The sequence below is a fragment of the Gavia stellata genome, chromosome 1 (genome assembly GCF_030936135.1).
Source record: "Gavia stellata isolate bGavSte3 chromosome 1, bGavSte3.hap2, whole genome shotgun sequence".
Classification (NCBI taxonomy): Eukaryota; Metazoa; Chordata; class Aves; order Gaviiformes; family Gaviidae; genus Gavia; species Gavia stellata.
This window is the reverse complement of record NC_082594.1, coordinates 132,406,042-132,427,414: the sequence shown is the minus strand read 5'-3', so window position 1 is coordinate 132,427,414 and position 21,373 is coordinate 132,406,042. Positions and strand designations below refer to the sequence as shown.

The 21,373-nt window shown below is 53.8% G+C and overlaps 2 protein-coding genes across 6 annotated transcripts; both read right to left on the bottom strand.

The window, feature by feature from the left end:
- Window positions 1-2,878: 2,878 nt before the first annotated feature.
- TPI1 (triosephosphate isomerase 1) lies at window positions 2,879-5,513 on the bottom strand. Its single transcript, XM_059821247.1, has 7 exons — window positions 5,350-5,513; window positions 4,744-4,867; window positions 4,574-4,658; window positions 4,317-4,449; window positions 3,989-4,074; window positions 3,695-3,782; window positions 2,879-3,452 (listed from the first exon to the last, which is right to left on the bottom strand). Exons 1-7 carry the CDS (start codon window positions 5,459-5,461, stop codon window positions 3,334-3,336), a joined length of 747 nt encoding a protein of 248 aa, XP_059677230.1. The 5' UTR covers window positions 5,462-5,513; the 3' UTR covers window positions 2,879-3,333.
- Window positions 5,514-6,250: 737 nt separating this feature from the next.
- Window positions 6,251-21,026, bottom strand: USP5 (ubiquitin specific peptidase 5). Of its 5 annotated transcripts, none has more exons than XM_059817301.1 (20): window positions 20,919-21,026; window positions 19,293-19,418; window positions 18,931-18,997; window positions 15,881-16,014; window positions 15,430-15,575; window positions 14,954-15,138; window positions 14,265-14,359; window positions 13,547-13,740; window positions 13,311-13,382; window positions 11,908-11,989; window positions 11,562-11,687; window positions 10,969-11,122; window positions 10,382-10,556; window positions 8,906-8,994; window positions 8,505-8,696; window positions 7,813-7,956; window positions 7,505-7,650; window positions 7,267-7,420; window positions 6,527-6,611; window positions 6,251-6,355 (listed from the first exon to the last, which is right to left on the bottom strand). In XM_059817301.1, exons 1-20 carry the CDS (start codon window positions 21,024-21,026, stop codon window positions 6,262-6,264), a joined length of 2,568 nt encoding a protein of 855 aa, XP_059673284.1. In that variant the 3' UTR covers window positions 6,251-6,261. The 5 variants fall into 5 exon arrangements, with proteins under 5 accessions (XP_059673284.1, XP_059674034.1, XP_059674746.1 ...); XM_059818051.1 differs by having other exon boundaries at window positions 8,574-8,696; XM_059818763.1 differs by lacking the exon at window positions 13,311-13,382.
- Between the last annotated feature and the right edge of the window lie 347 nt (window positions 21,027-21,373).

The following is a 21,373-nucleotide window of genomic DNA, read 5'->3' as shown; positions in this document are numbered from 1 at the left end:
ATTAGATAAGCTGGTCCAAGCGGAGGTGGGCACACAACCATCAGACACCGGTCTCACGCTCTCGCAGTGCGTGTGCCCACCGTCACCCCCCCACTGCTGCAAAGCACCCCTTGGGGTGGCACAGCGAGCTGCCGCCCATGTCCCCCGCCTCATCCTGCTTGACTCCCCGGCGCCGACCTCTTGTCCTGCGCTACGCTCGCCCCATCTGCATTCACTCCCTGGTCATTAACCTGCATATGATGTGGTTTTCTGCTATATCCCCTGCAAAAAAGCACCCTCTACACCTAAAGCTCTCCAGCTCCTCTCACCTTCGCTTTCCGAGGCTTTGAGGAGCCCTTCAGCAAATCGGTGCTGGAGGAAAAGCCGCAACATGCTTTTCTTCCCGTCCCTCGTCCCTTTGTGCTGAAGAACGGACTGGTAGAAGTCGTGCGTGCCTCTATGCGGGTGTTTTCTATAGTCTTACAACAGGAACACATGGCTCAATTGCCTTGTTTCTAGGTGACCAAAGAACTTACAAGAAACAAGAGAAATTATACAAGGAAATCCAAACCTTTAAAAGAGAGAAATTTTATTTAGGGTGTATATATTTAAAAAAAAAAGACCCCAAACCTAACTATACTGACCATTAAGGTCGCCGTGGTCAGGGGTGCGGGACACACGATGGGGAAGAGCATTTGGGGGTTGCACTGGACTCGTTATGGGATGTTTGGGGGAGGAACAAAGGTGGGAAAGGGGGGGATCTAGGTGATTTTGGAGGAGTAAGTGTGGGAGAGCAGAGGGATATGGGAATAAAAAGGGCCGGTTGCGCGTAAATGGTTTGTGATGGTTTGTCTGGCCGTGCCCGACGCCTGATCGGCGCAGCCTGTCCCCGCTTATCGTTGAACTCCTTCCACTTTGCCCTGGGCCAGGGACTCTCACGCGGGGGGTGTGGGGGGGTCTGGGTGCCAGCGGCTGGGCTGGGACTGGGGCCCTGTGGGTGCGGGCGAGTGTGTGAGCGGCAGCAAGGGCGCAGCCAGACCGGCCAGCGAGGGGGCCTGGGGGGGGGCTGCGGGGCAGGAGCTGGCTGCCCGGGGGACTGGGGGTGTCCCGGCAGTGGCCGAAGAGGCTGGGGGGGCCGGAGCACCACGGGGGAGCTGGCTACTGGGGGACCAGGGGGACTGGAGAGACTGGGATCAAGGGGCAGCTACTGGGCAGACTGCCTGAGCCCGGCTGCTGGAGGGAGCCACGCCATACATATCTGTGTGCATATATATATATAAAAATACACATATATATCTGCATGCTTACTAGCACACCTCCATCCCGCTCAGCCAGAGGAGGGAGTGGGATGAGGGTGCTGGTCCTGTGTTCATCTGAGTGCTGTGTGACTGGCCATATAATCCGCATGGCCATTGTGTATGTACGTGGTATATATGTGTGCTTGTGTGTGGGTGCCTACTGGGAATACAAGCTCAGCCTGGCTACTGGCTGAGGACACAGAGCCACAGCAGCCTCTTTCGGGCTGTCGCATCTGGCACAATGCGTTTTCCCCAACAGCAACCTGTTTAAGATAAAACCACTACAATTTGCAGTGGGGATCAGGCAGTATTTCCGCTCCAGAGAGCTGTGGTCCTGCCAGAAAGCAGACAAAAAGAAGAAAAACAAGGTCTGGCATTCCTGCTGATGCAGAAATTATTTTCCGTGAGTTTACTCCTCATTAGACAAATGCTTTTATGCCTCTGTATTCTGCTCAAAGCAGCAAGATCGATGCTCAGCTCCCATCTGTTTTTTTTCTATGTAGGTCACTCTCCTGGGCTCTTGCCTAGCTCCGCGGGCAGGGCTGGGAACTGATGGCAGAGCTGCTGCCCGTGGCCGATCCCTGCGAGCCATCCTGGCTACCTGCTCCCGGCAGCCTCAGGCACAGTCCATGTCCCAGTCGAGACAATACCGCTCTGGTCACGCTGATCCTAATGCCCTGGGGCACCAAACTGCGGGGTCGTGCCCCAGCAGCCTCCCAGAAACACTTCCTCGCACTTCAGCAGAGTGGGAGGACCCGCAGCCTTAGTGGGTTTCCTAAGATTTTTCTCCTTCATCCCTTGGGTGATGCTGGCAGGGCAATACACGGACAGCGGAGTACCAGGGGAGGAACGTGCCACAACCGCAAAAGCTACTGTGGACCAGAAACATGAAATGGAAGAGGATCTCTCAGACATGCGTTAACAGACCAAGCGTCCTTTCGCACGTCTGCTCCATACCCAAGCACTGCCCACAGGCTCCCAAGGACACACTGCCTCACAGATAAGCTCCTCCTTGTGAAGCATTTCCTTTTCCATTTCCCTTAGCACTACCCAAGTATCTCCCAGCTGGTGCAGCAGCTTGCTTTCTCATCTCGTCTTGATTTCTCACCCATCAGCACACAGCTGCAAGCAGGCAGCCAAGCACAGCCTCAGCACACACCCAAAAAACCTTCCCTGCATAAAGAGGGAGGTGCTCTGCACCGCATTTTACGAGCAGCAAGTCAATTACCAGCCCTCACAGAGAGAGCAGGGTGAGTGCATTACCGAGCCTGCCTGGAGAGATCAGCTCACTAGCGGGACAGCCAGGTGCTCCAGCAGCTACTGGAACGGAGAAACGCATGTCAGAAGACACACACAAATCACCATGGGCCCAAAGAAGAGCTGTAACCTGACAGAAGCGAGGTGCTCAGGGCATGCTGCAGGTGAAACCCACGACAGCGAGACGCAGGTTAAACCTGTGCAATGCCTACTGGGGCAACAGCGGACCCTCGAAGAAAACCCCACACGACCCTCTCTGCAACCAGCTACCTCCAGAAGCAGCAAGCTCGCTACACTGCTCATCCCCAGCTGCTTCTGAATAAGATCCAAGACACACCTTTGCTTTTTCTTTTTTCCATTTATTGTTCAGTACAGGACACAGGTGAGGTAAGACATCTCACAAAGGTCTAAGCTGACAGGCTCCTTGCGGATGGAGCTGAAGGATGCAGGAGAGTGTGGTTCCTTTTTCCCCTCCCCCAGCACCGGTGGCCCTCTCTCCCTGCAGCGCTGCAGAGAAGGGGGGGGAAGTACCAGCCAGGTTGACCGTGGGCTCTTACAGGTCAACAGGCAACTGAGGATTTTGCCAATTCGGAGAGGAGGCTGTCAAGACTCTGCCGAGACAGGCTCCCACTAACAGGACTCCAACATGGTGGTGGGGGTTAGCAGCACAGCTAGAACAATGACCGTGGAGGGGGGCAGCCTCAGAGGAGGCCTCTGTACTGAGACGTGTGCAATGAAAGGTCCCTTTTGCTTCCGTTTCTTGCTCTTAACCACAAGGGACTGCTCCTCACCGGCTGCTTCAGTGTTTGGCATTGATAATATCCACAAACTCTGGCTTGAGAGAAGCTCCACCAACAAGGAAGCCATCCACATCATGCTGAGAGGCCAGCTCCTTACAGTTGCTGCCAGTGACGGAACCTAAGGAGGGAGCAGTATTTCAAGGTCAGATGTGGCCAGCTCTAGGAAATGGGGCCAGGGAACAAAGGTAAGACTAGCCACATCTTACACCGCTGACAGTAAAACCATCTCCCATTTACTACAACAGGCTAGTAGGCGATTCTTCATGCTCTGACCATCAGCAGAGCATGTTGTACAGCTGCAGCAACAAGCAGAGAAACTACGCGCTTCCTGCACCAGAAAGTGGCTTCAGATTTATTTACCTCCATAGATGATCCTAGTCGACTGAGCAACAGCATCAGACACGTGGCTTTTCAGCCACCCCCTCAGCTTCTCATGAACTTCCTGAGCCTGCAACGGAACAGAAAGAGTTCCACTGAGGGCTGAGCAATACATGCTCTGCGTACAGTTCCCTTCCAAAGAGAAGGGAGAATCTCTTTGAGAGATTCTTTAGAGCTTCTCTAATTTTTTTAGTCTTTAGAGAGAATCTTCAAAAAGATCTCTTGGTGGGAAGGGCCAGTTGGCCATTTAGTCAGCCACCTTCCCCCTGCTCGTACCTGTTGGGGAGTTGCAGTTTTACCAGTTCCAATAGCCCAAACCGGCTCATAGGCAAGAACCACTTTACTCCAGTCCTTCACGTTATCTGGGGAGGAGGGAGAAGGTGTAAGCAAGCACAGTGCCCCACGCTGGGAAGGGTAGAGCTGGAAAGCTTTCTGGAACACGCTTTTATTAACACGATCGTTACTGCGTGTGGACGTTTGCAGCAAGATATCTGCGAGCCTCACAAGGAAGGCCAGGATGGCCATTGTGGCCTCCCAGTTAGAGCCCGGATGGCCGTTTCCCAAACGTCCAAAGCAGAAAACAGCACCCGTTTTCTTCCCTTACCAGCAATGGCCTTGGTCTGTTCAAAAACCACCTTCTCCGTTATGCCAGCTTCTCTCTCGTCCAGCTTCTCCCCAATGCAGGCAATGACCCCGAGGCCCTCGGCGAGAGCGTGAGCCACCTTCTGCCCAATCAACTGGGGACGGAAGGGGAACAACGCAACCGACAGTCAGACCTGCTCCTGGGGTCGTATTTTAACCGCTCAGCCCCCCCAGCCCTTCGCAGGCACATCTGAGCTGGGCCATCCCCGGGTCACTCACCTCATCAGACTCCCCAAAAACGTGCCTTCGCTCGGAGTGGCCCAGGATCACCCACGCGGCTCCAATATCTTTGATCATCGCCGGGCTGGGGAGAAAGGAGACGACTCGTGCCTCTGGGGGAGACTCGCGTCCCAGAGGCGCCCCGGCGTCACCCTCCTCCGCGGGCTCACCTGATCTCTCCGGTGAAAGCGCCCTTAGGGACCTTGTAACAGTTCTGAGCCGCCACCCCGATCTTCGCATCCAGCTTCTGACGGGCGAAGTCCAGGTAGATGGAGGGGGCTCCGCAGACCACCTCTGGGAGCCGAAGGAGGCCGTCACCCCCGAGGCGGGCGCAGGGCAGGGACCGCGGCCCGGGCACCCACCGGGAATCCCCCCCCCCCCGATATTTGGGGGACCCTCCGCCGCGGGAGCACCCCCCGCCCCCCGATGACTGGACCGTTCCAGCGGGCGGACCGGGCCGACGGCCAGGCCACGGCCTGCGGTTGTAACCGGGCCCGGCGCGGCTGGCACAGGGAGCTCCGCACCCCGCGGGCGGCGGGGCCGAGGCCGGGGGAGAGGCGCCGGGCTGCCGGCGGGCCCGGGCCTCCTCCGGGGGGCCGCAGCCGGAGGCGAGCCGGCCGCACGCATCCGCGGCCCCGGATCCGGTTTCGCGGGTATATTTAGCCCCGCCGCCGGGTTATATTTAGGCCCCCGCCGCCCTCTGACATTTGCCGCTCCCCCGCCCGTCCCCGGGCCCCGCCGGGCCGGACGTGCGCTACGTGCGGCCGCGCCCTCACCGGTGTCGGCGGAGAGCTTGGCGCCGTTCAGCGTGTGGATGAGCTCGCCCAGGCTCTTCCTGTCGCCGTTCATCTTCCAGTTGCCCCCCACGAAGAACTTCCTGGGCGCCATGGCGGGAGCGGGCAGCGGCCGGGACCGGGACCGGGACCGGGTGGAAGGCGAAGGTCGGCGGCGGCGGCGGCGCGCGGACACCGGCGCCCGCTTTTATAGCCCGGGCCCCGCCCCGCCCCTGGCCCCGCCCCTGCGCTGGCCCCGCCCCTCCGCTCCTCGCCCCGCGCGGCCAGACGGGGGCGCTGCGCGGCTCCCACCCCACTCGCGTCCCGGCTCCCGCAGGGCCCCGGCGGCGCCGAGGGCAGACAGAAACGGGGCCGGGGGGGGGTGTGGTGTGGTGTATTTCGATTTTTATTTTGTCCCTCGTGTATTTTGGCATGTAACGGGCACACAAGGCGGGGGGGGCGCCGCCCGTGGCCCACCCTGCTGCCCGCCCCGCGCCCTCCCCGGCAGGGCGGGCAGGAGGAGCCCCCCCCACGCACAAGCCACACGTACACACAAGCCCCCCCCGCCCCTTTCCAGCCAGCAGGGAGGTGGCCCCATCCCACCAAGCAGCAAAGCACTAGGGCTGTGTCACGGGGGTGGGGACAGCGAGGACATTTCCTATAGAAACACAGGTATTCCCACCCCCCCCGGACCCCCCTTCACTCATGTCGGCGCAGGGGGGGCTCCAGCCCCCAGGCTGTGAGTCAGGGAACTCTCCTCTCCCCGTGTGTCCCCACGGAGAGGCCGCGGAGGGACGAGTGGGGAGAGAGGCGCAGGGGAGAGAAGGACCCTGCTCTCATCCTCCCGGCCCCCACCCCTTCCCCCCCCACGCCTTCAGCCCACTCTCCCCCCACCACCCACAGCAGGAGGGTGTTCTAGCTGGGAATCCGCTGGTAGAAGTAGATGTAGCCCAGGTCCTTGGGGGGCTTCTCAGAAGCACAGACCTTCTGGTCGTTGTAGATCACCCACCTGCAACAGGCAGAAGGGGGGCTCAGGGACGCCGTTCTGCGGCTACGACGCAACTCGATTCCCCGCGCCCGCTCTCATCCCCGACCCCCCAAGACGGCTGAAGAAACGGGGGAGGACAGCGGTTTAAAGCTGTACCTCGGAGCCCCCTTACGCTGTGAAAATCCCTCGTACCTGCCATCTTTCTTGATGTGACAAACGTAGTGTCCACACATAGTCGAAGTGCCCATGTGGCTGATGAAGGCGAACAGCTGATATTCTTGAGGAGAAGGGAAGAGAGGAACGATCAGAGACAGAAAGGCGTCTTACCCCAAAACACCCTGTGCAAGGCCCTCTCTAGAAAAGGATCCCTGCGGGAAGCTCTGCTGGGTAGTAATTCGGGAGCGGGTCCCTGCCAAGCGTGACTGTGAGGATTTGGCCTGAAGGCCAAACGTGCAGGGAATCAGGAGACAGTAACTGCCGCTTAGCCTTCTCTCTTCCAACTCTTTTATTTGGCCCACGGGTGCCGGGTGGGTAACGGCAGAGATTTCCCCCTCCCTCTGGCACCCAGCAGCCGAGCAGCATTGGCACGGATTCTGCACAGAGACTGGAACCTGGTTTTTCAATGGGAGCCTGAGGAACAGAAAAGCCTCCCGGGATGACTGGGGAAAAGCAGCACAGCCCTTCCCGTCTTTCACTTGATGATGCTTCCCCTGCCTCTCTCTTACTAGCTTCCAGGTAATCCCCAGCCTGAAGGGTCTATACCCGACTTTGCCATCCCTCTCCTTTTCCTCCCTGCTTCCACCTCAACAGAGCCAGACCAGCTCTGCGGCAGCTGCTGCTGCTAAAACCCGTGGTACGGCACGGATTAGGGAGGATAAAGCCACGTTGAGTTTGCACCCCCAAATCCAATGTTCCTACTGATGGGAACTCACTTCCAGGCCCATCGCGCACTTTAGGACCCACAGGGACAGATTCAGAGATGGACTCAGCTGCCGAGCGCCCTTCTGAGATATCCATAGCGGCTTCTGCATCGAGGTCATCAATGTGACTAAAGATCCAATCCACAGCACGCTCCAGACTGTTGTTCTGGAAGGAAGAAGGGAAGACCGTGAACTTGGGAATGCCTGTTCCTGGGAATATCCTTTCACTGACATCCCCCACGCCTCTCACCGTGGCTCTAAGCGCTTTCATAGCCTGGTCCCGGGAGAAGCCCATGGAGACAATGGTGGCCACACTGTCTTCTGAAGGAGGGTCTGGGCAGGCAATAGTTGACCCCGGTCCACTGGATCCAGGGAGAACTAACGGGTTAGCAAAGTCTGCAGCAGAAAACAGAACAGAGCTCAGAGCAGTTAGATCTCTCCAAAAGGGATACGTACAGTCCGAGGTCCCAGCTACTTCAGTTTTCCACTGCGGTAGTGGGACAGGATGTACGACGGCCCAGATGCAGTGAGCTTCACCACGGCCGTGTGGTCTCATACCCGGATCATCCATGTGTGACATGACCCAGTTCATGGCAGCCTCAACCCCACTGTTCCCTGTGTAATACACGGCTTTGCGGCAGGCATCCATGGGAAAGCCCATCTCCACTAGCTGGATAATCACCGACTCGTCCAACATGGGTGCTGCGGGAAGAGAGAGATGAGAGCCACCCACTCCCACCCAGCCCTGCCTGCTCCGTTTTGTGCAGTGTCACACATCCCCCAAGCCACTGTTTCCTGGCTTCGTTCCACTCCAGTTCTGTCTCTCTGCTCTTCTCATCCTTTGCTACCTTTCTTCTGCAGAAGCGCCATCTCACAGACAGGCACCCAGGGAACAAAAGGGTTCAACTCATGAACCCAGGAGCACTGGCTCTTCCCTACCCTCCAAACCCTACCTCCCACTGCGTTTTGTGAAAATAAAATACTTCTGCCATTTAAATCTTGTATAAACCCTGGCTCTGCCCCCTCTAAATGCACTAGACGTGCCACCTCCCCATCTTCCACAGAACACGAATCAAGAAGCTCCCTTGCATAACACCCTTGTGTAACAGGCATGCAAGGGAGGCAGCCGGCATTCGCTGACAGAGGGACAAGGAAAGTCTGAGCAGGTGGAAACCACTATCATGGGAGACAAGACAAGGAGAGCAAGGAAATGAGTCAGGCATCAGGAAGAGAGGAGGAGAATCACTAACATGTCGGAGAGGAGAAGTGAGGGGAGCAGAAGGAGTCGTCGTCCTCGTTGCCATAGAACCCCAGGCTACCTTTGGGCTCGTCTGGTGTCACCAGTGGGGGTGCGATGTCTGGCATTTCTTCTTCTCCATCTTGCAGCCCTGTTCCCTGCAGCGCAGAGATATCCAGCTCCTCTGGCATTTCAATGGAGACATCTGCAAGACACAGTCTTGCTCAGCCTCCCCGAAAGGGGCAGAAACAGAGGACTCGGTTGGGAGATCTAGAAGGGTAAGTCCCCGGGGATGCGATACGCTACAGTCTGCAGCTCCTTTTGGGGTCGTTACTTTCCTCTTTGCAGTAACGACCACAATACCCATATATGACTCCCAATACCTATATGCTCCGTACTTCTCATCCTTCTTACCAAGCTTTTTGGGCACCCAGTCCAGACCGAAAGTGAATTTCTTGATCTGGATCACCAGATAATCCGGGAAAGAGGCGAACCGTGTTGTTCTGAAAGAGATAAACAATACTTCTAAATACTTCGGCAGCAATGCTCGAGGGCGCCTAGCTGATTCAAGAAATCATTGAATAGGGTGGAGGCGTGTCCTAAGGGGGGGATACACGTATCTGCGCAGCTCTCCTGTGCTGAGCTTAAAGCTCCTCCAACACAGAACCATTTCTGAAGCCGATGCTCTGACAAGAAGAGACGGAATGCAACATTTACAAAATCTTGGGGGATGAGGAAAAACAGTACATGTTCCCTACCTTCCAATCCTGTATTTTACAAGCCTCCTCAGATTTTAGTATTTAATTAAAAGTCTAACCTTTAAGGAAGGTAGAAGAAATTACATCTTTTCTTAGACCGACAGATACAGCTGCAGGAACTGCAAGCTTTCAAGCACGAGAGCACTTCTTCAGATACAAAGCAGAAGCAGTGAATTTTAAGCTAACTGAATTTGACCAAACGTTATTTAGTTAGACCGTTTGAGAGAGAGGGTGTCTAGAATCTATGAAACAGAGGGGAATGTTTGTGAAGGGAGAAGCAGTAGTAAGAAGAAGCAGTAGTAAGAGAGACAGATAGTTATTATCAGGGGATAATTCTAACGTGCCGTAAAATCAGTTTAAGCAACGGTATATGTTCAATGCTAATTCTTACCAAGTGTTTGAACACGACTCACTACTTAGAAGCAAAATGTTACTTTTCAATGTGATCAGATTACTGACTGTTCGTTTATAGTAGCTATTGCTTAACAACAGAATATTTGTTAGAAAAACACTTCCAGTTCTTTGAGGACTACTCTTTCATTGCAGAAGAAGAGTCAGTAGCATCACAGCAGGAAGCTGCTTAAGTTTGTGATCTTCTCACTACCCCTTTGCGCTGTTGCATGTGCTGCAGACAGTGAGACAAATTAAAGCTGTTTTTTAAACCTTGCTATTAGCACGTATGTTGGCCTTCTTTAAAATAACTCGCGCGTCTGTTACACTCAGCGTTTTGCTCAAACTTTAATAGCTGAAAACTTCCTTTAAAGAAATTTCAGAGACCACGCAAGACCTGTGTTGCCATACTGTCAGTACTGATTTTAAAGCTAAATTCTGAATTTAGAATAAAAGCTGCTGGTTTTCTGGAGTATCACTGTATTTTCACAGCCCCTCAGCAACTGACATCTGATGGTAAGGATTTCACTAGCACTGCTGTTCTGCCCACTGTAATCCCTTGGGGGCAATCACTTCAGCACTGGCAGACTGGTTCCCCCTCGCCTCAACGTTCCATGGGCCCAGGGTGTGGAGGACTGCAAAGCTTTGGTAACACTCCTTCCCCAAGCAACTAAAAGAAGTCCCCAAAAATGCAGCTATAGCAAGTTCGTCGCGGCCTAGCTGGTCACTCACGCACACTCACTTGAGAGCCACAGACTTGGCCTGCAAGGCTGTGCTCCAGAAATCATCCACCTGCTCTGGAGCTCCATAGGCCTCTAGGCAGGAGCTGAAAGGCACCTTGGCTCGCACCAGCTCAGGTAGCGGCTGCTTCTCCTCCTCTGCCTGCCGCTTCTTCTCCTCATATTCCAGTAGTTCATCTAGAGAACAAAGCAGAGGAGTCAAGGACCACCTCTAGTTACCTACAAAGCAACTGGTGTAAGCTACACCCAGAGGCAGAATAGGCCTATAGATACACGCCATCAGGAACGGAGCACAAAGTAGACAACGCCTTCCAGAGCACTGTTCTGCCACTGCAGTCCTGTTTTGCTGTTGAATCACAGCCCAGCTTGTGGTGTCGGAGGGAAAGGTTCTAGAGGGACATCACCGTGTCACACCACCTCTGAAGAAATCAGCCTGATCCCACAAAAGCAGGTGAAGGATCGATCTGGCTTCGGAAGTGGCAAAGCCAGTCCTTGAGGAAGTCCCTTCCTCATTTAAGGAGTTCTGTAATAAAAGTACAATATCCAAACACAGTGTTTGCTACTGTTCTGGCCTTGGCACGTTACTGACCTTTGTTGAGTGCAGCATCCATGGGCACGGGTAGCTGCATGATATAGTCCACACGCTGGGTATATTTCACCTTTTCTGTGGCCAGGCACTTCAGCTTCTCCTCCACCAGAAAACGGAAGACCTCATTAGGGTTTTCCGAGCTGCGGCAGTTCCTCTGAAGAAGGATAGATTAGAAGGACAGACGTAACATCAGAATGCCAGAAATAATTATCTGCAGTAGCGGCGGTTCTACACAGGACATGGCTAAAGAGTATTCGCTTCTGTACCCAGCCTACTGGAAAAGACAGCAAAGAGTAAACTAGAGCCAACTTCTGTACCCCAGGAACCCATGCCATTCCTGCTCCTAAAGAAGACAATTTACATCTCCAGCTGTACCACTCCCGGCAGAGATTCCCCCAAGGAATCAGCCCTGAAAACATGGCCAAGCATCTCTCCTCCTCTGCTCCTGCAGGTGCTAGCTGGCCCATTTCCCTGTGTTCTCTCCCTCTCTCTTACCCGATTGCCAGCTTCTCACCTCTGCTCCTCACCCCCTGCTGTGGGGAAGAACCAAAGCCGGGCTTTTCCGTGATTTGACAGACAGACGCAACCATTACCTCCACCATGTTGATGAAGTGCAGAAAGAATTCCTGGGCGTCCTGCTGTCGGTTAGTGGAAAATTCTGGGTGCCCCTTTCCAATGAGGGATTTAAACATGCGTGGAGCAATGCCATTTTGCATACCCTGCAAATAACAAGGTGGAAGAGGAAGGTGGTTATAATTTGCTAAGCACATGTCCTGGCATCTGGCACTCTGCTCTTAGCCATCCTTTTCGTCAGGTGACAGGGCCCTGGAACGATCCCCAGGACACATCTTCAGAAAGGGTTCTCTCTCCATCCCCACGTAACACACACAATGCCTCACACAACACACACATCATGAGGATGCTGTATCCAAGTCTCACCTTCTGATCGGGCTGCTGTTCCCCATCTGCAGAAGCTGGCTTTGAATACTCCCCAGAAAGCAGTCCATGGCCCAGTTTGGCTCTGGAATGATGATGAAGTCACTGTTAGCATCAAAAAGGCTTCTGCAATCCCACATAATCCAGCAGCCACATCAACCCATCCAGCTTTAACACTGCCATGGACTGTCAATCTCACAGAGATCAGCTTTCTCTGCTGCACCAGCCAAGATCTTCTCATCTTGGTCTGCTCTCTGGTCCCATGCGACGTCATTGACCTGAAAGTTACTAGGGCTTCTGGGCACCATTCTCAACCACTGCTTGCCCAGTGGGGAGAACGTAAAGGAACAGTTTTCTTTTCCCCACAGAAAGGCAGCCAGTGCTGAGCCATGCAGCAGCTGCGCAACAGCCGAACTAAGCTGCAGCCTGATGCGGGTAAAGTAGCAGCGTATCAAACTGATTGTGCAGGAGACAACAGGGCAGAGTGAAATTGTCTGAGCCAGAAATAGCATTGCTGTGAGCAGACTGATCACGTTTTCCCAGGGGAAAGATCAAGAATGACTGCACGAGGCGCTCAATGGACAACAATAAGGTTCAGCGATTTCCTCCTATGCTCAGACTCTCCAACTATTCCACTTCACTCCAGTCCCTCCCCATCACTGTTGCCATTTGTCTGGAACCAAACCCTACCAATTCCTCCCTTTGCCCAAGGAAAAATCTTTCCAGCTGTCTCAACCTAATCCCCTCCGCAGTGAACAACTCACCCCAGCCTGTCCAAATTTAGAATCCTCCCTTATCACGGAACTCCCTTCCACAAATGCCACCTTCCATTCCTCCACCCCAAACCTCCATATACCACTTCGCTGTTTTAGAGCGGATGTAGCACAGAATTCACGTATTTAAAGTGCAACACCCTCCCAAATCTTGTGTTCCTTCTTCCGTATATTCTCCTGATACTGCTCGCACAATACCTCTTGCAGGAAGCCTCCTTAAGTATATATAAATCACCCACTGAGAATGAAGTTGCCTAAATCTATGTATTTCTTTGCTTTTAGCCATCTCCCTCTGCTGCAGAGAGCAAGCACCTTTTTGCTGTCACGCAGATAGAATATGCCTACCAGAAATCCCCCCGTGGTAACAGATGCTACTGTGTTCCCCACATAATGCATTTAAGAGCCTCTCATGAACACTGAGGTGCACTCTGTCCTCTCCATCTAGGGCATTCAGCTGAACTTTCCTGGCTTAGACCCTTATTGATCACCGAGGATCAGTGTCTCTGGCGATGGACACGGAAACAGAGAGGCGAGGCTTGAGGGAGAAACCTGCAGCAAAGCACACTGTAGCAGTGCAGAGGGGACGCACCCAGGCAGCCTCAGCCTTCCTTCTCTCACCAAAACTCTACGTACACTTGTGTGCTGAAGTCCTGCGTGGGGTCCGAAGGAGCACTTTGGAATATCTTCTCCAGCTTGTCCACATACCTGCAAAGCAAGACGGAGTAATCTAAGGGACGTACAGGTTCATCTAGTAATGACACAGTTCTGAGCCTGATTATACTGTAACAGAAGCTCCCAGCTCTAGGAGACCTTTGTACTGATCCCAGGGGATCCCAGGCTAATGGAAAGGAGTGATTAAGCTCACTTACTTTCTCTGGAAGTCTGGGATACTGAACAGCACCTGCATCACAGAATTGAGGTAGCAACTGTTGCCCAGGTTACGGATACCAGTGTACCCAGGCCCATAGAGGGGCTTGAGCTGCACGCCAGACTCCTGGATGAGCTCCCACTCCCCAATGCGCTGGTTCATGTCTATTTCCAGTTCTGTCATTGTCTTGTCTGTCTGCGGAGGGAAAGAACAGGAAAAACCCTCAAAGAAGACTCAAGGGAAGATCAGAGGTGTGAAAAGCGTGATGCTGTAGAGAAACAGAGTCAAATCCATTCTGTTCCATTAAATTAGAAGAGGAGGAAGACACAAGAATTGTTTTCAAATATCTGAACGCCTGGGACAGAAAGAGGAATGATAAGAAACACGGGAGAAATCTGAACCATCCCCTGGAAAGGGGCATGGAAATCACACACTAACACTGAATCTAGGGAACAAAGCTCAGTGCCTGGGAACCTCCCTGCCCTCAGTACTGACACAGAACCCCAAGGAAATAAACTTGAGGGACAGGAAAGAAAGGCAAAAAAGGCAATGAAAGAAGAGAGGTGGATGAGACAACTCTCTGCCTAACAAAAAACCAGGGTTTCTTGACCAGGGATGGTTCTGCATAGCCACAGAAAGCTGGGAGCCAGCTAAGACACCTCAGAGTTGCTCCCCTCCTGCTCTGGGCCTACGGAGGACCATGACCCCCTGCCCCTCACCTTCTGCATCTTGAGCATGTCAATCCCAAAGTGAGCAAGGTGTTCCGCCAGGTTGGGATCCAACACCATGTCATCCTCGTCGTAGGAGTAGACGTCTATGCAGGAACACAGAGGAAAAGGAGAGACTTATAATGGCCTGTGATCTAACATTCACTGCTGGACGAAGAGAACAGAGTGCTCAGAACTGGGAGTTTTGACAAACCGAGCAGCTGGGGTTTCTCTCCTCTCTCAGGAGAGCAGCACGACAGACAGAATATTGAGGTTCCTCCAAAACACGTGACAAGACAAACAACTTTGTCACTGATCAAGGTACAGAGGTATAGATATGTCTGGAGTGAGGGAAGTGGGTTACTGTGCCATATACTCTCCACTCAGGCTTTGCACACAAAATTCTTTGATAAACGTCCCACCACAGAAAATAAGACGGCAACCTGGATAACTATTCAAAACCCCTCCAAATTACAAGGGAGGGGAGGAGGAAGGCAAGGTTTTATCAGCTGTTTCTTTTCCTGCCACAAGAAGCAGGTCAGAGTGGGAAAGTTCATGACAGGATGACACTGAATGTTCCAGGTCATAAGATGGGCAGCACCAGCCTAATTCCTGGAAATCCTCCCTTCGCTCCCTTCGCAGAGACCGCAGGCCTGAGTGGTGCCTGGCATCTATAACCTTCACAGGATCCCCCTTCTCACCAGCCCCATCAGGAGTAATGGTTCCCAGTTTCACAGCCAGCGGGTAGCCAGTTTCCCGATAATGCTCGACCGCGTGATTGTTGCCACCGCTGCCATCAAAATAGCGCCGACCACAGAGGATGGCTCCATCGGTCATGTTCAGCCACAGGTTCTCCCTCATGTCACACTTGCTGCACTTCCAGCCACTATTGGCAAGGAACAGAGAAAAAGAGATTAGGGTGAAAACCTTTGGGTGCTACCTCCCGAGCCCTCTACATCACTACCCACTGACCATAGTATAAGCACTCTCACTCCTCTTTTACTTCGGAGCGCATCCTGAAATACCTTAATTTGCCACTTCCCCTCAATTTACTATGACAAGGCACACTCAGAGACTCACAGAGGAAGTCTCATCTGCTGCTGCAGTCGAGAACAGGAGAAGAAGGTGATGGGGGTGGGATACAGAGCGATACAGCTAGTTTCAGTACTATGCTCACCACGGTGGGATGCGGACATCATTCTGAAGTTGGTGCAAGGAAAAAGCGTGTTTGGATACACGCCGAACCTCCCCATCCCAAGCCTGCACCTCCTGTTTCCGTGAGGCTGAATCTGCTGTCAGGATGGCCTCGACTGCACTGGCAATCTGGAAATAGGACAACAGGAACAAAAGATGAAGGGCACAAGGAGAGAAGCTTCCAGTGCCACAATGCTCCGCATCTAGGCTCAGATCAGCAAGTCAGTTGTGCTAGGGAAGCATTCAGGAGCCCCAGTCACAAGCCAGGGCTCCGTAATATAAAGCACTGTATAAGTGCAGAACAACCTCTCTTACTCCACGCTGCGACTTCCCAGCAGCTCCGCAGGATCCCTTTTACGGGACAGCAGTTCTTTCTCTGTAATGGTGCGTTTCCTCCTTACCAAAAGAAACCACAGCCCCCCACCCAAACGTACCCTGTCTCTGACCATGTCTGGTAGTCCCTCCAGCCCATCGCGAGGAATATCCAAATGCTCTGGGAAAATTACTATTTTTACATCTTCGTCGTATTCAAACTTTTCCTCTGTGATGTCAAATCCACCTTCTACACCTACAGGAAGAAAAAATGTTGCGGTAACAGGCAACACTACATAGCTTCCGAGGCCTCTTTGCCCACAGCTTACACGAATAAGGCACCATGACTAAGGCAAAGCTCTAGATCAACAATCCACAATCTTTCTTCTATTTCTGGATCCCAAAGTCTCCGCTGGAGGTGTGGACTTGACAGGAGCAAACATAAGCCTAGCGACAATAGATTTGCTTTTCCCAGCTCTTTTTAACAGGTGCTTAGAGGGTATCTCCAGACCCTGACTACGACCAGAACAAAGAGGTGCTCTAGAGAGACAGTCGCCAGAACAGAGCCATGATGAAGCACTGCTGTTCATCCTTCACCATATATCCAAGATGACGGACGGATATGTGCATGAAGAGATCGTATTCTAACCCCGTTCAAAGGTCTAGTCTACCAGCATCTTTAAGGAGCCTGGCTCTGCTTCTTGCCTCTTCCAGGAAGGACAGTTCAGAGTCCTGAACTTAAGCAAGGAGTTCCCTGGAACCAGAACATCCAGAATTACAGAAGTCATCTTAGGAAAGGTATAGTGCTAGTAGTTTCTCATGCCCACCTAGCCAAGCTTTGCAGAGGTTGAAACAGAAATGGGAGTTCCGTACATAGCGGGTTATTTGCCAGTTGTCGAGAGTCGTGATGGACGGTCACCGAAAAGTAACATTTGCAGTGGAGAGAACAGTTTCTGATTTATGTAAGTACTCAGGAAAAAACCGCGGCCTTTCCTGTTCTCCAAGTGTGGACACCTTACATCCCAGAAGGAAACGGGCAGAAGACTGCTTACGAGCAGCCTTAACCCCCTATGGGTTTTTTTTAACTGAATTTCCTTTATTTCTTTAAAAATGGCATGCTGTGACTGCAATAGATCTCTGCAACAGATCTCTGAAGATCTGTCGCTGCAACAAATCTCTGAAGGGAATACGAATTTTTGCTGTTTAATGCCTCAGCCTCAAGAATCCTGTCCGTGACACAGTTCTGATAACCGTTACCACATTTAGTTAAAACATTGAAAAAAAATACCCGGTTCCCACAGTGCCTCCTGCAGCTCTCCCCTCAAATACCTGCATTTTTTAGGCTATGCACAAACGGCCACGTATGAATGCAGATGCTGCAAGCCGGAGCGATTTTAGAAATACCTGAAAACAGTCACCAGCACCATGCAACGACATACCCAGATAATCCTCTTCTGTGCCTCTTCAGCACACCCCAGAGAGACCTCCTGTCGCCACTTCATAGAGTTAAGCAATACACAATCCTTCATGGTATTACACAATTCCTGAACTCTAAACAAACTAAAACAGACCGGTGAGGTCCCCTCGGGTGGTTACGTGAACCTTCTGAGGGTCCAGTTGAGGAAGAGGGTCTTCAGCCAGCAGACTACCTCCTAGCCCTTTCCCCTCCACATTTAGCCAACAGCTTGCCATGAGGTACACTGCCTCCCTCTCCACGGTTGTATCTAAGCACCACAAACTCTGAAAGTCCTTCAACCAACATGCAGGCATGGGAGGCAAACCCTATAGATTTTTTTTCCCATGGAGAGGGAAGCTGAGGTACAGAGAGGTCAAGGGCTACGTTTTGCAGCCAAAAACGTTTTGCTCCTAAATCTTCCTAGTACTTTAAAAAATCTCCCATGTTAGGCTTAGCTAAACCACCACCGTTTAGCTAAAAAAGAGGGGGGAAAAAAAAATCTCTCCTGGATTTAAGATCACTGCCTTACGGGGCTAATACTTTCTTTTATTCTCTCCTTCTCCATTCACGCCACTAAGCTGTTATCACAGGCACCTATTTGCTGACCCAGTGACAAATCCTGTCTCAAGACCTTTGTGGAACTGAGGATGCAGAACGAACTCACAATGCAGACTGAGCCGCACCTCTCCAAAAGCAGCTTAATCCTCTATATAGAAGCACTGGCTATCTGAAGAAACGTAGATTCTGGTCTCAATTTTGCCAGAAGTGGCCTTTGGGACTCCATTCACCTCACCATAAAAACAGGGAGCAGCTGGAAGTCTTAATGTTGGTGTTTGCGTTGTGGCAGCAGTGGAGTCACCAGGCGTCTGCTACACAATGGCACAGCCAGGGAAAAAGTGAGCAAAAAGCAAGAAGAGCATGGTCCGGGTTCTGGATTTCCCTCTAGTGGTCAGCTTCCAGCAAGCCAAGAACCTGTTACTGCTAAAAAAAATGTTCCTATCCTCTGCTTTATGAATCTCCATAACGGTTCAGAAATTACTAGCCGAGACTGCTCCAAATAAGCAGCATCTTCACTGATTGCCATGACAGCCTTTGCAGTCGGTGCAAGAGAGTAAAGGAATACCAGCCCCGTTCTTCCGAAAAAGGGCTCCTTTTCAGTATTTTAAAGTTCATGTGTATTTTCTCCAGAATCAGCCTTGTATTTCAAAGAACTACCAAGCCAAAAATGTTAATACAGCATTTACCAGTAACTTCTTCCCCATCTATAGAAATAACACGAGTTCAATTTCTCAGAAGTTTAAAAAATAGTTTTTCTACCAGAAACTTCAAACGGACTTTTCTCAGACCCACACATTTTATCAAACTTACTTCAGCCCCACGCTGGACGCATCCATATAGAGCAACAGCCCCACACTGGTTATACCCACACCAAGCCGAGTCAGGCAGGCAGAGTTAAGAGAAGATGCAAAACACGTTTACCTACAGAAAACGTGATGCAACTTTGAACACAGAACAGAACTACCACCTCAAGGACTGTTTTGCAGTCATTGCCCACCTAAGACACACCAGGAAACGAGAAGCTTGAATTCCATCGGGGATACTAGCTTCAACTAGCCCAGAAGAGGAAAGGCAAAGGAGACATGCCACGAAGCCAGGCAGCTCCAGAGGACGGGTCCAAACCAACAACGACGATACAGCACACGAGCGCGTTCTTACCAATAGCCAAGCGAGTTGGTTTCTTCCTCGGGGGGTCCCCAGCGCTGGAGTTGGCGTCTTCTTCCTTCTATCGCGTTGAGAAGAAACAGGGAAATAAGAGTTAGGGGGACAGGCAAGCTGTGGCAAGCCTTAAGGATCGAAATTAAGCTGCTCTGAAAACCGAAAGAGGCCAGGCAGAAATAGCGTGGGCACTCCATACTACAGTTCAACATAAGCAGAGCTGAAGAACCGGTGTACCTCAGTTCACCAAGAAAAACATCAGTTACATTTCAGGAGAGAGAACTCTATCTGACTGAATACAGAGACATAGCCCAGCTCTCAATTTCAGAACAAGTTTGATTGTACGTCTTTTTATTGTTTACCGGTTTACGTGTTCTTTTGAGGTGCAGGTAGACCCGCTGGCCTGTTTTCTGATAGTGCTTTTCCACATACTGCTTCCCAAAGCCCAGGAACGTGTTCATGCAGATATACAAGCCGCCATCTGACTCCTGGAAGGGAGGAGAGAGAAAAACTGAAGGGAGGTGGCAAAGAATGCCATTCCAACTGCTAGGATAGGCACAGACTTAGCTCTGGGAACACTATTCATTACTCATTAAATCATGGCTACAGCTCATTCCTACAAACCAGCCACTTAGTAGCTAGTCGGAAATCAGATGGCAAGCCCCAGCCTGGCTGTCCCAGAAGAACAGGCACTCCTGTCACGACGATGTATTTGAAAACCTATGTGCCTGTTCACGTACGGCAGGATGCTACTGAATCAGGGAAGCCTGAGCTTCCTCAGAAGCTGATCTCGCAAAAGGCCCTTGGCACGCACAGTTCACACGTTCAGAGCACGGCACGATCACTACCAACAAAACTGTGCCACCCTGTCTGAAAGCATAATTCCCAGTGCCATAGGGAACTTTGCCAAACGACAGCGTGAGGAAGGTTAACAGACCGCTGTTTATTTTTGCTGCTGCATTCAAAAGCTCGGGAGAAGCTCCGAAACGGATGCAGAATGAGCCTTCCCCATCCCACAAACACCTGGAAAACGCCACGCTCATTCAGCAGAGACGCCCTTTTTAAATCGAAGGGGCGAGGGGCCCAAATACAGAGGCTGGAAAAGAGGGAAACCACTAAGAAGCTCTCAGCCTGCTTCCCAGCATTAAGCAGCTGGGACTGAATCAGAGCGGGGAGCGCACGGACAGGCATCACCGTGGGGCTTGGGGAGGGAAAGAGGGCCAGGCTGCCGGGCGCTTGCTTCCTCGAAGGACCCGTATCTTCCAGCCGCAGCCCATTTCTTCTGGCGGGCCGGGACACAGCCCGGGCGGGCGCCTGCGGAGGAGGCCAAGGGGGGCACCTTGCCCTCCCGCCGCCTGGGCCTGCCCAGGTCCGCCTGGGCCAGGCGGGGGCAGGGAGGGAGGAGCAGGGATGCCGGGCGGGGTGGAGACGGCTGGAGAAGGGACCACTGCCATCTTAATGACACAGCACCGGCTCGCCCCCCCCCCGCCCCCCCCTCCCCGCCTCACGGGCCACGCCACGCGGTGAGGCCGGGGGGGCGGCTCAGACCCGGGCAGGGCGGGACCCCCGGCCCGCTCCCCGGCGCCAAGGGCCGGGCGCGGGGCGCGCCCCGGCCCCCCGCCGGACTACAAGTCCCGGCACGGCCCCGCAACGGGGGGACGGCGGGACGACACCCGCTCCCCGGGCGCGCGGGGCCGGGCCGGGCCGGCGCCGAACGGGGCGAGCGACCTGCCCACGCCCGCTCCGGCCCCAGGACTACAGCCCCCAGCGCGCCGCGGCCGGGAGGGGCGCGGCGCGGGGCACGCCGGGCGCTGTAGTCCCCGAGGGCCCCGCGCTCCGCCCGGCCGCGGGCCGCCCCGGCCGCCGGGGAACCACAAGTCCCATCGCGCCCCGCGCGGGCGGCGCCCCGACGGGCGGGTGGGCCGGGAGCGGGCCGGAGCGGGGGGCAGCCCGGCCAGCCGGGCGGGCCGGCCGCGGGGCGCGCTTACCGGCGTGTCAAAGGAAAAGGCGCACTCGTCCTTGTGGACCCGGTCGCCGGCCTTGGGCACCCGGATGGACGGCAACACGGAGAGCAGCGCCTCGCTCAGCTCCGCCATGACAGCGGCTCCCTGCAGCACCGCCCACGGCCCCACCCTAACCAATCAGAGCCCAGCGCGGTCAGGCGGGCTCTGGCCAATCCCGCGCCGCACGGGCGCGCCGGCAGCGAGGCTGAGGGCCGGGCCCGCGGCACCGCCCGGCCGGTTCGCCCAATCGCAGCCACCCCTTCTGCCGTCCCGGGAGGCGGCGCCGGGCTCCTCGGCCAATGGCGGCGTAGAGCGGGGCGGTGCCGGGGGGCGCTCCCCGAAGATCGACAGCGGGCCGGCGGCGGGCGGGGCGGGGCGGGTCGTGCCGGGCGCGGTGCTGCCGCCGAGCCGCCGGGCGGCCCCCGCGGCAGATGGGCGGT

Bases quoted from the DNA above. Each gene is read 5' to 3' on its own strand.
- TPI1 (XM_059821247.1), bottom strand. From the start codon at position 5,461: ATGGCGCCCAGGAAGTTCTTCGTGGGGGGCAACTGGAAGATGAACGGC. The intron at 4,450-4,573 runs GTGAGTGACCCG...TTCCGTCCCCAG, and splicing joins TTTTTGGGGAGTCTGATGAG to TTGATTGGGCAGAAGGTGGC. The intron at 4,075-4,316 runs GTAAGGGAAGAA...CCTCCTCCCCAG, and splicing joins ACAGACCAAGGCCATTGCTG to ATAACGTGAAGGACTGGAGT.
- USP5 (XM_059817301.1), bottom strand. From the start codon at position 21,026: ATGGCGGAGCTGAGCGAGGCGCTGCTCTCCGTGTTGCCGTCCATCCGG. The intron at 13,383-13,546 runs GTAAGTGAGCTT...CTTGCTTTGCAG, and splicing joins ATCCCAGACTTCCAGAGAAA to GTATGTGGACAAGCTGGAGA. The intron at 6,612-7,266 runs GTGAGTTCCCAT...CTTCTCCTCAAG, and splicing joins AGTGCGCGATGGGCCTGGAA to AATATCAGCTGTTCGCCTTC.